The 12735-nt window shown below is 39.4% G+C and overlaps 1 protein-coding gene across 1 annotated transcript; it reads left to right on the forward strand.

Moving 5' to 3' along the window:
- The first annotated feature begins 91 nt into the window (after positions 1-91).
- On the forward strand, positions 92-10861 carry rgs7bpa (regulator of G protein signaling 7 binding protein a). Its single transcript, XM_010892445.4, has 6 exons — positions 92-1477; positions 2722-2888; positions 7286-7416; positions 7643-7775; positions 8440-8510; positions 8627-10861. The coding sequence occupies exons 1-6, from the start codon at positions 1328-1330 to the stop codon at positions 8716-8718; spliced, it is 744 nt and encodes a 247-aa protein (XP_010890747.1). The 5' UTR covers positions 92-1327; the 3' UTR covers positions 8719-10861.
- The last annotated feature ends 1874 nt before the right edge of the window (positions 10862-12735 follow it).

Here is a 12735-nt window from a genome sequence, read left to right on the forward strand (position 1 = left end):
TACGAAACCAATATAGGTAGTTGTGACTTTTGTTGTATATATTTTTTAAATGGATGTTAAATTAAAAAGCAGAAACTTTCTGGCTAGACAGTATGCAGTGTAGCCCACTGCACTATATATATTTCAGCACTTGGACAGCGCAGAAAACTAGCCTGTAGCCCATGTAGCCTAAGCTTCCAGGTGCATACAGTGTTATAGCACTTTGGGCACTGCAATTTTATAATGTAGCCCATAGCTCGACATACAAAGCTCCAGACCAAATTGGTATGTCCTTTTTATACTTATATTTGAGCATGTCGGAAACACACGTTAATTCGGCCTATATGAATGTTCGATCTAGCCTATAAACTGTGTTAGACATATAAGCCTACCATTGATGACTTTTTAGTTATACAATTAGTTGTTGTTTTCCATGTTATGCCTACACTGGGCTATATTTACGCTATTTAATGAGAATACACATTTTCCTCGAACCTAGGCTAGACTATATCAAAGGGGTCTGGTTTGCTTGGTCTTATTAGTATTCCTGTCCTATGGGTGTGCAGTGTTGCCAGCCACGTCAGGCCTGTAGCAACTGCTCGTCTCCTGCCTTACCGAGATACACTCCGGTGGAGACACTCGAAGAAAAAGACCTTGGGAGCAAACTCGTCATATTGGCAACCAGGAAAGGCTTTCATCTCTGTTCCTTGTAATGATGAAGCAAGTGTTATAATTGCATCAAGTTATATTGCTTCTTTTTCTGTTTTTACGCGTGGCCACGTTTTGCGTTACTAAAAGGGTGTTTGCATAGGCTACACTGCCGAAGACCCTCGTCAAGCCTTCTTATCAGTGCTTAATGGAAACGCGCAAGAATAAGAAATGGTTGCATTTGGTGAATACCAGTGAATGCGATTGCTTTCTACCGACCATCACCGCTGCGGTGCGCGACGAAAGACACCTCAGCTAGCTGGACCCCGGGTCGGGTGTGTGTACAGGCTACCTACACCATTAACTGTCAGCAGTAGTGAAGGTGACTCGCGCCTCCTTTGCAGTCGAGGCAATGCGGAGAGGAATTGCGAGCGCTCATCCGGTGCTTCTGCGCTCTTTAAGTCTGCCAGCAGAAATATCAGCTTTTTCTTAGACAGAAGGGAGAAGGAGAGTTAGCACCACTATACCACAGATAACTTGTCTATTCTCCTCTAGGATATAGCCTACTGGAACTATATCGACACCCAGTAGCCTAGATCAGGTAGAAATTGGATATCGGTGAATAGCTGGTGGTAGCTGGTAGGGATATTGATAAAACACAATTTTGTATAAAAGCTGTTTTATTAGTGGATGTGTATGCATGAGTTCTGCACCGAATGGGCGCAAGAACCGCCCCAGATCCGCCGGGAACATCTTCCATATCGGCAAGGTTCCCTACCGAGACCCTGAGAGGAGGGAGAGCACGGAGAGCAGCCGCAAAGCCCAGCGCGCGGTGGCTGACTGCAGAATGGTAGGTATGGAGCTTGCGAAAGGTAGACTAGTGCTTAGTTCCTCTGCAGGAAATGATGTAGCTTAAGTAGTGCATTCATCCACCGTTTCTTTATTTGTTTCTTGAACTGGTTTAATCTATTTGCACTGATGTTTGCTGTTTAAAGTGCAACAAATTACACATGCTCCCAACACTCTCTTTTTAAATTGCCTGGTGAAAATGATAAGCATTTGTATTGCTATTGTTGCTGAGAAGACAAATGGACCCGTTTTTTTCACCCGTTCTTTATCACTGATTGTGATGGTGCGGTTTGTATTTTGGAGTATCTAGTGTTGAAAGCACCACGGATGATGATTTGGGATGATCACCAAAAATCGCCTACATTACAGAGTTGTCTGTTTGATGGACACAGACGGTCCCGGATTTGACAGGTGCTGGCAGAACCGTCCATATGTATTCTCTCCTCTCTCATACATCAGTGAACGTCAATGAGTCTCAGCACGGAAAGAACAGCAGAAGGCTTCAGGAGTCTCCAGCGTTGGTAGAATAGAAAATGCTCGTCCCATCTAAAGGATTCAAACCTCTTGTACAATGCACATTGCCGAACTTAGTATACAGTCTTGTAGTCAGTTAATCGTTAATTCGTTTAACACAGGTGCAGTCTCGTTGTCATACCATAGTGTTGGCCTAATATCCCAACATCTCTCTTTGTATATATGTTTTGGTACAAAGGCATAAATAATCATGTTTGATTTCAATAACACCCCTATCCGGGGATCAATGTCTTTTTAGAAATGGCTGTCAATATCTTCAAGCTACGCTTTGTCGTAATTAGGGAGTAAAAGGCGCAGGGTTGCTGTCCCTAGCCGGAGATTTGCTGTCTATAGCAGGATAGTGATACATTGCTGGGGTTGGCAGCCTAGTTCTTGAAACTGCAGTGGCTACGTATTCATTGTGCCATTGTACAAGCATGGAGATGCCCACCACTCGCATGATTATTGCCTTTCTCTAATTAACATACATTGTAATATGTTGTTCTGACAACTGCCGTCGCAAGTTGGCCTATTACGAAGTGTCCGCATGTTGGTGAAATTATAATTCCCCGATGGTAGGTACGTTTACAGTAGTCTGCTTTGTCTTGCTTGACCTATATTTAACCTGTATAGGGGAAGATTATTACGAGGTGTTGATATGGTTCCTAAGAGGGAAAAAACACTATATTCGAGGTCTAAATATTAAATCATGTTATTCTTCTTTTTTTCCAGATCGTGCAGGAGTTTAACACGCTTGTAGCCCTGTACCGTGAACTGGTCATCTCTATTGGTGAGATCTCCGTCGACTGTCCCTCTTTACGGGCAGAAATGCACAAGACTCAAACGAAAGGTTGCGAGATGGCGAGAGCTGCTCACCAGAGCCTGTCTGTAATTTCGGGGTAAGTAGCGGTCGCTGTCCTTGGTTCTGAAGGACAACGTTGGGGCGGTCTCATAGACACCTGACACAGAAAGACGTGTGCTTTGAAATATCAGTGAAGAGGCGCAACTGCAGTTTTCTATGGGATGCATTGAGTCTGACGCTAATTATACTTTCCATAGTTCTAATTTCTAATTCGTTAACTATGGCTTTTATACTGGCTTTCAGCCTTTGTTTTCGGATTCGTCTCTGATCTGCAGAGTTGCAATTGGAACGTCGAAATGCACAATTTCGAATGATCAGAAAAATTACCCAAGTAATGGAATAATGCTCAAAAGACGGAGAGAAAGACAGAGAGAGAAAAACAGATAGAGCCAGAGAAAAAAGACAGGGTTGGGTGCTGGTAGGAAAGAGCCTGTTGAGAGCATTTGACAGTTTAGTGGGTTATCTTCATCTCTGGTGACCTGCTATCCTTAACCAAGAGTTGTTGCAGAGTCCTATAGTGTTGTAGAATTCTTGATTCAGACACTAATGGAACTCAGTGCCAATCTTGCCTGTGCAATGACATTTTCAAGTATAACCTACCTCTTTGGTCTTTCGCTGCTGGTTACAGTAAGACTTGTTATCATTAAAGGTTATTGGTACCTTTTTAAGGGGCAGCAGGTAGGTGTGCTGGGCCAGGAACCAAACGGTTGTCAGATCGAATCCCAGAGTTGACAATGGAAATTAAATGTATTGTTCTTCCTTTGAGCAAGGCAGTTAACCTCTCTTCAAACCAGAGGGGTTGAGTTACATTTTGTTTTTACCTACAGCGCAATTTACAACAAAAATAATTTTATTTTTAAGTTCCAATTATATAAAATAGTTGTTAATTCTCTCCAAATCAAATCTATCCCATAAATTATATGTTCGGAGATGAGACTTCATGTGTCGGGACAGGTTGATTAAAGGAAATATGGAAAACAGCAAAGCAACATTGAACAGAAAAGCATGCCTGGGCAGATAGACTATGAGCAATCAGTGTAACCATACTAGACATAATGCAACCATACTAGACATAATGTAACCATACTAGACATAATGCAACCATACTAGACATAATGTAACCATACTATACATAATGTAACCATACTAGACATAATGCAACCATACTAAACATAATGTAACCATACTAGACATAATGCAACCATACTAGACATAATGTAACCATACTAAACATAATGTAACCATACTAGACATAATGTAACCATACTAGACATAATGTAACCACTAGACATAATGTAACCATACTAGACATAATGTAACCATACTAGACATAATGTAACCACTAGACATAATGTAACCATACTAGACATAATGTAACCATACTAGACATAATGCAACCATACTAAACATAATGGAACCATACTAGACATAATGTAACCACTAGACATAATGTAACCATACTAGACATAATGTAACCATACTAGACATAATGCAACCATACTAAACATAATGTAACCATACTAGACATAATGTAACCACTAGACATAATGTAACCATACTAGACATAATGTAACCATACTAGACATAATGTAACCACTAGACATAATGTAACCATACTAGACATAATGTAACCATACTAGACATAATATAACCACTAGACATAATGTAACCATACTAAACATAATGTAACCATACTAGACATAATGCAACCATACTAAACATAATGTAACCATACTAGACATAATGTAACCACTAGACATAATGTAACCATACTAGACATAATGTAACCATACTAGACATAATGCAACCATACTAAACATAATGTAACCATACTAGACATATTGTAACCATACTAGACATAATGCAACCATACTAAACATAATGTAACCATACTAGACATAATGTAACCACTAGACATAATGTAACCATACTAGACATAATGTAACCACTAAACATAATAGACAAATACAAATTGGAAACTAAGGAGTTTGATGGATGTTGGCAAAAAAATAAAAGTTGTTGTTTTAGTCTTATATACCAGAGATTTATATCTGTGCCTGGAGAGTAAGGGGCTGTACCCTCACAGAGAGTATGCATAGAGGGTCCATGACCATGGTCAAATGTCCAGCGTCTTCACTTCTGATGTATAGATGTCACACTAATGGCTTCCTGTAGTGTACTCTTTTGAAATTCCTGCTGTTTTTTATGGGTTCTGACTGTATTCCCATGAGCATCTTCAACATACACCTCTGTGAAAAGCATCTAGTATACTACCCATAAATATAGCATTGCCTTTTCTATTTCACCAGAGATGTTTTTTACTTTATGAAAACGAATGGTTTAATGTGAAGGTCAGTGAACCTCCTGGCTTTAACCTATCCATCCATTCAATAATTCATACTCTTGCAGTGTCCTTGAAGGAAATTCTGAATGTGTATCCTTCAGTGCATGTTACACGTGTGACAGGGCCTTAGTTCCATATGCAGAAGCAGTGAGCGACACACGTGTGACAGCCTAGGCCCCTGTCAGAGAACATGGAGCATCCTGTGACGGCATGGCTGTGTTAGCATGAATCATACAGCATGACTGGACCTGGTGTCTTTCTGTCTCTTAACTCCCACGCAACAGAGTACTGCCATGAAACTACATTTTAAGAACCCAACCCGGGCCCCAAAACTACAACCTTGTTCTCATAACTGTCTGTCGGCGAGTCTATCATTCTGTCTCTGTCTGTCTTTCTGTCTTGTCTGTTATTCTGTCTCTGTGTGGGTAATGCCGAGACTATCCAATGTGCCAAAGGAAACCTGAGAAGCAGCAGGATGGCTTTGATGGCGGCAGTACTTTAGCCAGCTAGCAGCACTCTCACAGGAAACACAAAGCTGATTGATGACAGAAAGAGCACTGTGGGTTTTTGTGAGGAATGTAAGAAGCATTTAATGCTTGACAAATCCAATTAACACACAAAAACATTCTCTCAGCAGTTACAGATTAGCCTGGGTACCAGTCTGTTTGTGCCATCATGCCACTCCTTGCCACTTTATGTAATGATAAGGAATGGCATGTTGGCACACAAAGATCTTGGCACAAATTTTGTAGGAAAAAGTCAGCTTGACAAGGAAAGCCCCATGTAAAAAATACTTGAACGAAATGGATCAGAATTCTAGCAATGAGTTGCTTTCTTTGCTTCCGTAAGCACTACGTTAACAGTGTCCAGTACAAAGGAAGCTATGTCTAGTTTAATGAGCCAATGCAGACTTGCTCAAGCTCAATGTCTGCAGTCAACAGGAACAACTGGAGATTCAGTCAGTTTGCTAGTGGTAGTAAACAATTGTGCACATTTTAGAATAGCAACTTTCTTCAAAGTGCATGGGCCTAACTAAAAAGGGCCTCCACAAGCTCTGGGAAAGCTCTGGGAAAGTCAATGAATGGCCTCATTGCCAAAAATTTAAATTGTTTATTGAGAGTGCCTGGTGTTCCAGATTTCTATGAAATATGATATATTACAAGTAATTTTCCTTCCCCAAAATGTTAATATGTTAAAAGTAATCTTTTTCTGTTTCTATAGAGTGAAACTACCCTACAGCTGAATCATCTGAACATATATACTTGGGTATATATGAATAGATCTCTAGTTGCCAGCTCAGCAGATGTGCCAATATCGTGTTCTTTATTGGAATAGAAAGTATTTTTTTTAAAACTGTCTGTTTGATATAGGAGTTTTCTTTCATAAGTTTGCTTTGGCCACAGATACAAATATGCAATGATTCAATGACACTGGCTATGAGTTAAAAAAACATGAACCTCTAAAAATTGTTTTTCATTTGACTGACCATTTCAGGCAAAAAAATCATGAAAACTTCTTAAATTCACTTAAAATGCTTCATTTTCTTTTTAGAGCCTGGTCCTTGTGCTATAGCCAAGGACTAAAAATATAAGTGTCATGCTAAACTTATGTTCCAAGAACATGCACATTTCTATATTTAAATACCCACTCTGTCTCTCCCCACATTTCCTACTTAATTCTTGTGAAGAACATACAGCTTCTGGAAGAAAGAATCATGTGCCCACATTGCCCAAAGTTTATCCTAAAGATCTTCAGTTATAAAATAGGCTGATGCCATATTGGAAGAAATGGAAATACTCACTTTCTTTTCCCTTTCAGTTTTGTCGTTTGCCTGAATACATTGTTGTTGTTTATTTGAATCTTTAATGATATTAATGGGGAATGTTCAATGTTGTGTAATTTATGTTGTGTTGATTTAAGGACTCTTTGGTTTATTATTCTGCATATCATTCTTTCTATTGTATATATGTTTTAAGGACCTCCTTGTGGTGAAGGACTAGTATACATAAAAAATGTAATGACAGTGGAGCATTATCATTCCTCATGGGTAATCCCCAGTGTTTACAGGCATTTGTGTATTGGCTTCACAGACCTGAGGATGGAGAGATCCATCCTGAGATCTGCAGGCTCTTCATCCAGCTACAGTGCTGTCTGGAAATGTACATCACGGAGATGCTTAAGTCTGTCTGCCTGCTGGGATCCCTCCAACTCCACAGGAAAGGTAGTAGATGTCTGCTGTAAAATGAAGCCTATATATTGTTAGGATAGATTCAGATAAGGTCTATGAATATGAAATGGGGCATCTATAGCTCACGTGAAACGTGGCTTTACACAGGACAAACACGTTTTAAAGTACGATTCAGGGTTTACTTTAAAAAAAAAAAAGAATTACCATTACACTGAATTACCATTACACTGCTGCTTTTAAATAAGTGTGTGTGTTCTAGGGAAGGATTCCTGTGGACCACCTAGGATTGACAACAAGCTGGATGAGACCTCAGACATCCCTATTCTGGAAGACACCTCTTCCTCCCCTATGGAATGCTGGCAAATCACCACAGATATAGACAATACAGAGAGGTGTGTACACTGTGTATCTGTGTGTGCGTTATTCCCAATTATAAACCGGCTGCTTTGAATCTTGCATGCTGATTGGCTGAAAACAGTGGTATGTGACTGTATACCACAGGTGTAACATCACAGCCCTTTCTGCTGCTATAATTGCATAGGTAACCTGTTAATAATTGCAGTGCATCTGGGGGGGTTTGTGGTACATGGCCAATATACCAGAGCTAAGCGCTTTGTCCAGGCACTCCCTGATGCATCCTGCCTAAGAACAGCTCTTAGCTGTGGTATATTGGCCATATACCGCACCCCTTCATGCCTAATTGCTTAATTATGAACCATGTGGTTTGAATCCTGTAATTCTGATGGGGGCAAAACCGTGGTATACAAGACCAAATACCCCAGGTCTGAATAGTTTATAATACAAAAGGTTATGACATCACATATGTAACCAGTTTACAATAAGGATTCTTGGGGTTTGTGGTATTTTATCAATATATATGATGGCTAAATGCTATGTACAGGCACTTTGCGTTGCATCATGCATAAGAAACGCTCTTAGGAGTGGCATTTATTGACAATGTATGACAAGGCCTTGTTGCTTAATTGTCTTATGTCATTCTGGATGCAATGCTAAAACCTAATCTAACTCCATGTATGTATATATACAATGTCATAGGGACATGAGAGAAATGAAGAACCTTCTCAGCAAACTCAGGGAGACAATGCCTTTACCACTGAAGAACCAAGGTAGGGCCTCAACAGGAACACACGTTCAATGCTTCCAATTGCCTTGTGTGAATTAGATACACATTAAACTGACGCAAGTTTGAACATGTTATTGTGTTGTCTGTGTTTTGAACCAGATGACAGCAGCTTGCTGAACCTGACTCCTTACCCATTGGTCAGACAGAGGAAGAGGCGGTTCTTTGGGCTCTGTTGCCTGGTAACCAGCTAAGGGCCTCCTAGGTGGAAGGTGGTCACAGTCATACTTTACTTGAAGTGTCGTTTATGGGACGTCCAAAACAGTGTCATTAGCTAACTGTAAGTGTCATAAGATACCAAAATGTGACAAACATGTTATAAAAGCATATACTGTACCACTCAACCGTTTGGACACATTGTAGAATAATAGGAAAGACAGCCAAACTATGAAATAACCCATGGAATAATGTAGTAGCCAAAAAAAATTCAAATGAAAATGCATTCACAGTTAAGATACTTCAAAATAGCCACCTTTTGCTATGATGACAGCTGTGCACACTCTTAGCATTCTCTCAACCAGCTTCATGAGGTAGTCGACTGGAATGCTTTTCCAATAGTCTTTAAGGAATTCCCACATTTCCTGAGCACTTGTTGGCTGCTTTTACTTCACTCTGCAGTCCAACTTATCCCAAACCATGTGGCAGTCCTCCAGAGAGCTCGGTTCATCATAGTGCTTGATGGTTTTTTGACTGCTTTTGAAGAAACTTCCAAAGTTCTAGAAATGTTCCAGATTTTCAAGTCTTAAAGTAACAATAGACTGTTGTTTCTTTTTGCTTATTTGTGCTGTTCTTGCCATTATATGGACTCCAGTACAGACTCCAGTACAGACAGAAGGATGGTCTTATGTAAACCCACCCTACCTTGTCACCCTCTGTATACACAACCTAACACAAAACAGAAAAAAGAAAGAAAGAAATTCCACAAATGTACTTTTAACAAGGCTCTCCTGTTAATTTAAAAGCATTCCAGAGGACCACCTCATGAAGCTGGTTGGGAGAATGCAGAGAGTGTGCAAAGCCGTAATCAAGGCAGCGGATGTATACTGAAGAATACACAATATGAAATGTATTTTCATACACATTTTTGTTTAACACATTTTTGGTTACGACATGAGTTCAGTATGTGTTATTTCATAGTATGTATTTCTTCACTATAACTCTACATTGTGGAAAATTGCCAAAAAAAACAAACATGAATGAGTAGGTGTGTCCAAACATTTTATGTACTGGTACTGTACATCAAATGAAATTCCTTATATTTGCCTGTCATGACAATACATTTATTGGCATCATGACATACAGTGGTGTCATTAGATTTTGACAGTCATAACAGTGCCCGTAACAGAAATAGCATTGTACGTCTTGTTATGTGTTATGACACTTCACAATGTGCTTATGACACTTTAATGGACTTAGTAAAGTGTTACTTCAGCAACAAAGACACCATTAACTACAATCCTTCACCACCTGTGTCTCCCACCAATCTATTACTGCCATTTCCAATATCCAATACAGTTCTCTTTTTTGTTGAAAAGGCTACCCCACTTTATAATTTTATTTTGTAATACAAAGATAAATTGTAATTGCAATGTAATGAAACGAAAAGTCATAAACATATATTTTAAATGTATTGCAGCTGATTTTCCCTTTGTTTGGTTAACGAGTCATTTAGTTTGTCTGATGTTTTGTGTGTGGGACACAACAGGATCTTTAAGTTTCTCAAAGAAAACAATGTTTCCAAGTACGACACTTGCCGTGTATGGCAGTTCTTTACCCGTATGACCTGTCATTGAAGTACGACACCTGCAGAATATATTGACACACTGCTAGATAGGTGTGGAGCTTTGCTTCTCCTGAGCAGAGGAAGTCTGTGCACTGGGTCTGTTGTATTTCGCTCTGTTTTCTGTTTGTTGCTGTTCTTCTTGTACTAACCTTTATTTAGTCTTCCATAAACCAAAAACCTGTATCCAGCTTTTACTTTCTATCTCCAATGAGAAATATACTATATGATACAAGAAAAGATAAACATCTTTGCACATACAATATCTATCTAGACATTGAGGCGTTAGACTTGTATATACACATACTCTCTAAGCGATGTGCTCTGAATTGTTTTCCAAGTTACGATAATGTGGCAAAGTTTTGGTTGGCGTAAGCAGGTTGGCGTCTCCCTCCGTATGGCGCAGTCCATGTGGCCAGTGGAGACTCAGCATGGGTCTTGCTTATTGATAATAGTGCTAAATGTGTAGGGCATGGAGAAGGTACAGTACTGTAGTCATTGCTGAAATAAAAATCTATACGTCATTTTACATTGTTAATAAACCTTTTTTAGTTATACCGACTGATCTTTTCTTTTAGTCTCCATCTTAATTCTCTTCAGGCCCAATTCAGATTTGAGATAAATGGACGTAACCTTAGTTGTCCGTGTTAGGTGAGAAAAATGACTGACTCACGGTTCACAAGCCAAAACAGGTCCCTGATTTTTGTGGTGTATGCAAACAAATTGTGTACTACATAACATTCATTTCCCCACAATTCTTACAATTCGTTACACATCCATTTTGAACAATAGGTTACACATTTCTTGTGTTTCAGATCCTGGGCTCCGTGTTCTGTCCGCTTAGCTTGAGTGCTAAGCCTTGTTCATGGGTGGCGGCTCACTTCAGTTAGTTGAGTTGCTGACAATGTTTTCAACATCCTAAAGATGCTGCAGACATATTGAGAACCAGAGTAGAACAGTGGAGTGGTCTAAGCTGTTGCCCCCAGTGCATGGGCACTGCTGCAGTACACCCCTTCACCACTTTACTGTCCAGCAAAGCATGCAACGCATCAAAATAAATATAGAAACCAATAGTAGCCAAAAATATAGTGGTCTCCACACATTGTAATTTTTTATCTGATACTGAACGGTTTAAATCTAAATGTTGACCAAAGGGTTTCCTATTGGCCCTCTTTCAGAAAATAATCAATCATTCAAGAAAGGTATTTCAGCTTTCGTCAAAACCAAATGAGGATGCCAATGATCCTGCATCCTTCCTAGAAATAAACGTTCAAACCAAATTGTTGTGATGAAACGTGACACAGCAGTGAGATAAGAAGAATGTATGAAGTGCCTAACATGTATTTTTCTACACAGCATTCCTTGTCTCAAATTGTACTAAAATAATAAACTCAATATCAATAAATCAATAGAAAATGAGACTTTTCCAGAAGTCATTGCACTTCTGAAACAAGTTGCTACCTATTTCCATATGAGAATCTTTATTATGGGTTTTGCTTCCCTGGTGACCACAGGACTGCATGCTCTATCTCATGGCAACAACGCACAAATTTGTCCAGAAGCCCAGATGTTTGGATCCAGTCGCACAGCCTCCACAAGATACTGCAACTGTTATCCCTATATATCCATATCCATAATAAGTCATATTTTAGATTAATCAACATGTGAAGAAGCAATTAAATGTAATGTCAACATCTGGAGATGACACGTTTTAACATCATTCATTTAAATTGCCCAATTCTCAGAATCATGTTTAGATTTCCTCCTTCACTGAAACAAATAAACTGAACAATTCTATGGCCTTCCATCAACTTTACGTAAGGAGAATACAGGTACAAAAGTCCTTGCTCTAGTACAAAAATGGTTGCAATGCGTTTTATAACAGAGTGAAGTCATCGAGGTGGTTGGTTTTCAGTTGGCTAAAACAGGAAGTTAATGCAGGCCACAAAATTATGATCCTGGATATAATCAATTACATTTGTAACAAGCACGCTTGGATGCCTTTGATTTTATATCCTTATAGACTGCAATTATAGTAGAATATTTTAAGTAAAGGTACAATGAAATATTACCCAGTGGTTTACATTCCTCAGTACAGTCTCATTGGATATGTAATACCACTGTAATAAGGTCTGCATACAATGAAGAATTACCCAAAGTGCTTGGTATCATTCTTCGACATCGGCTGGAGAGATGACGCAAGCTGCACACATGCAAACACAAAAACACACGCAACCTGAGTGGAAGGATGAGCAGCTGTGTGAGGTCAGCACAGCCAAGCCCCCTGAGAAGGTCCAGCTGTCTTGTTGAATTACAGGACAAAAATATACAGTATTTTGGGAGGAAAATGGGACTTCTTTTCCTTCAGTTATTATGCCTTTACAACCAGTGCAGTCAGTTAGATCTAGTAGAAAGCGAGAAAGTTCAGACA

Source organism: Esox lucius, chromosome 13 (genome assembly GCF_011004845.1).
Source record: "Esox lucius isolate fEsoLuc1 chromosome 13, fEsoLuc1.pri, whole genome shotgun sequence".
Lineage (NCBI taxonomy): Eukaryota > Metazoa > Chordata > Actinopteri > Esociformes > Esocidae > Esox > Esox lucius.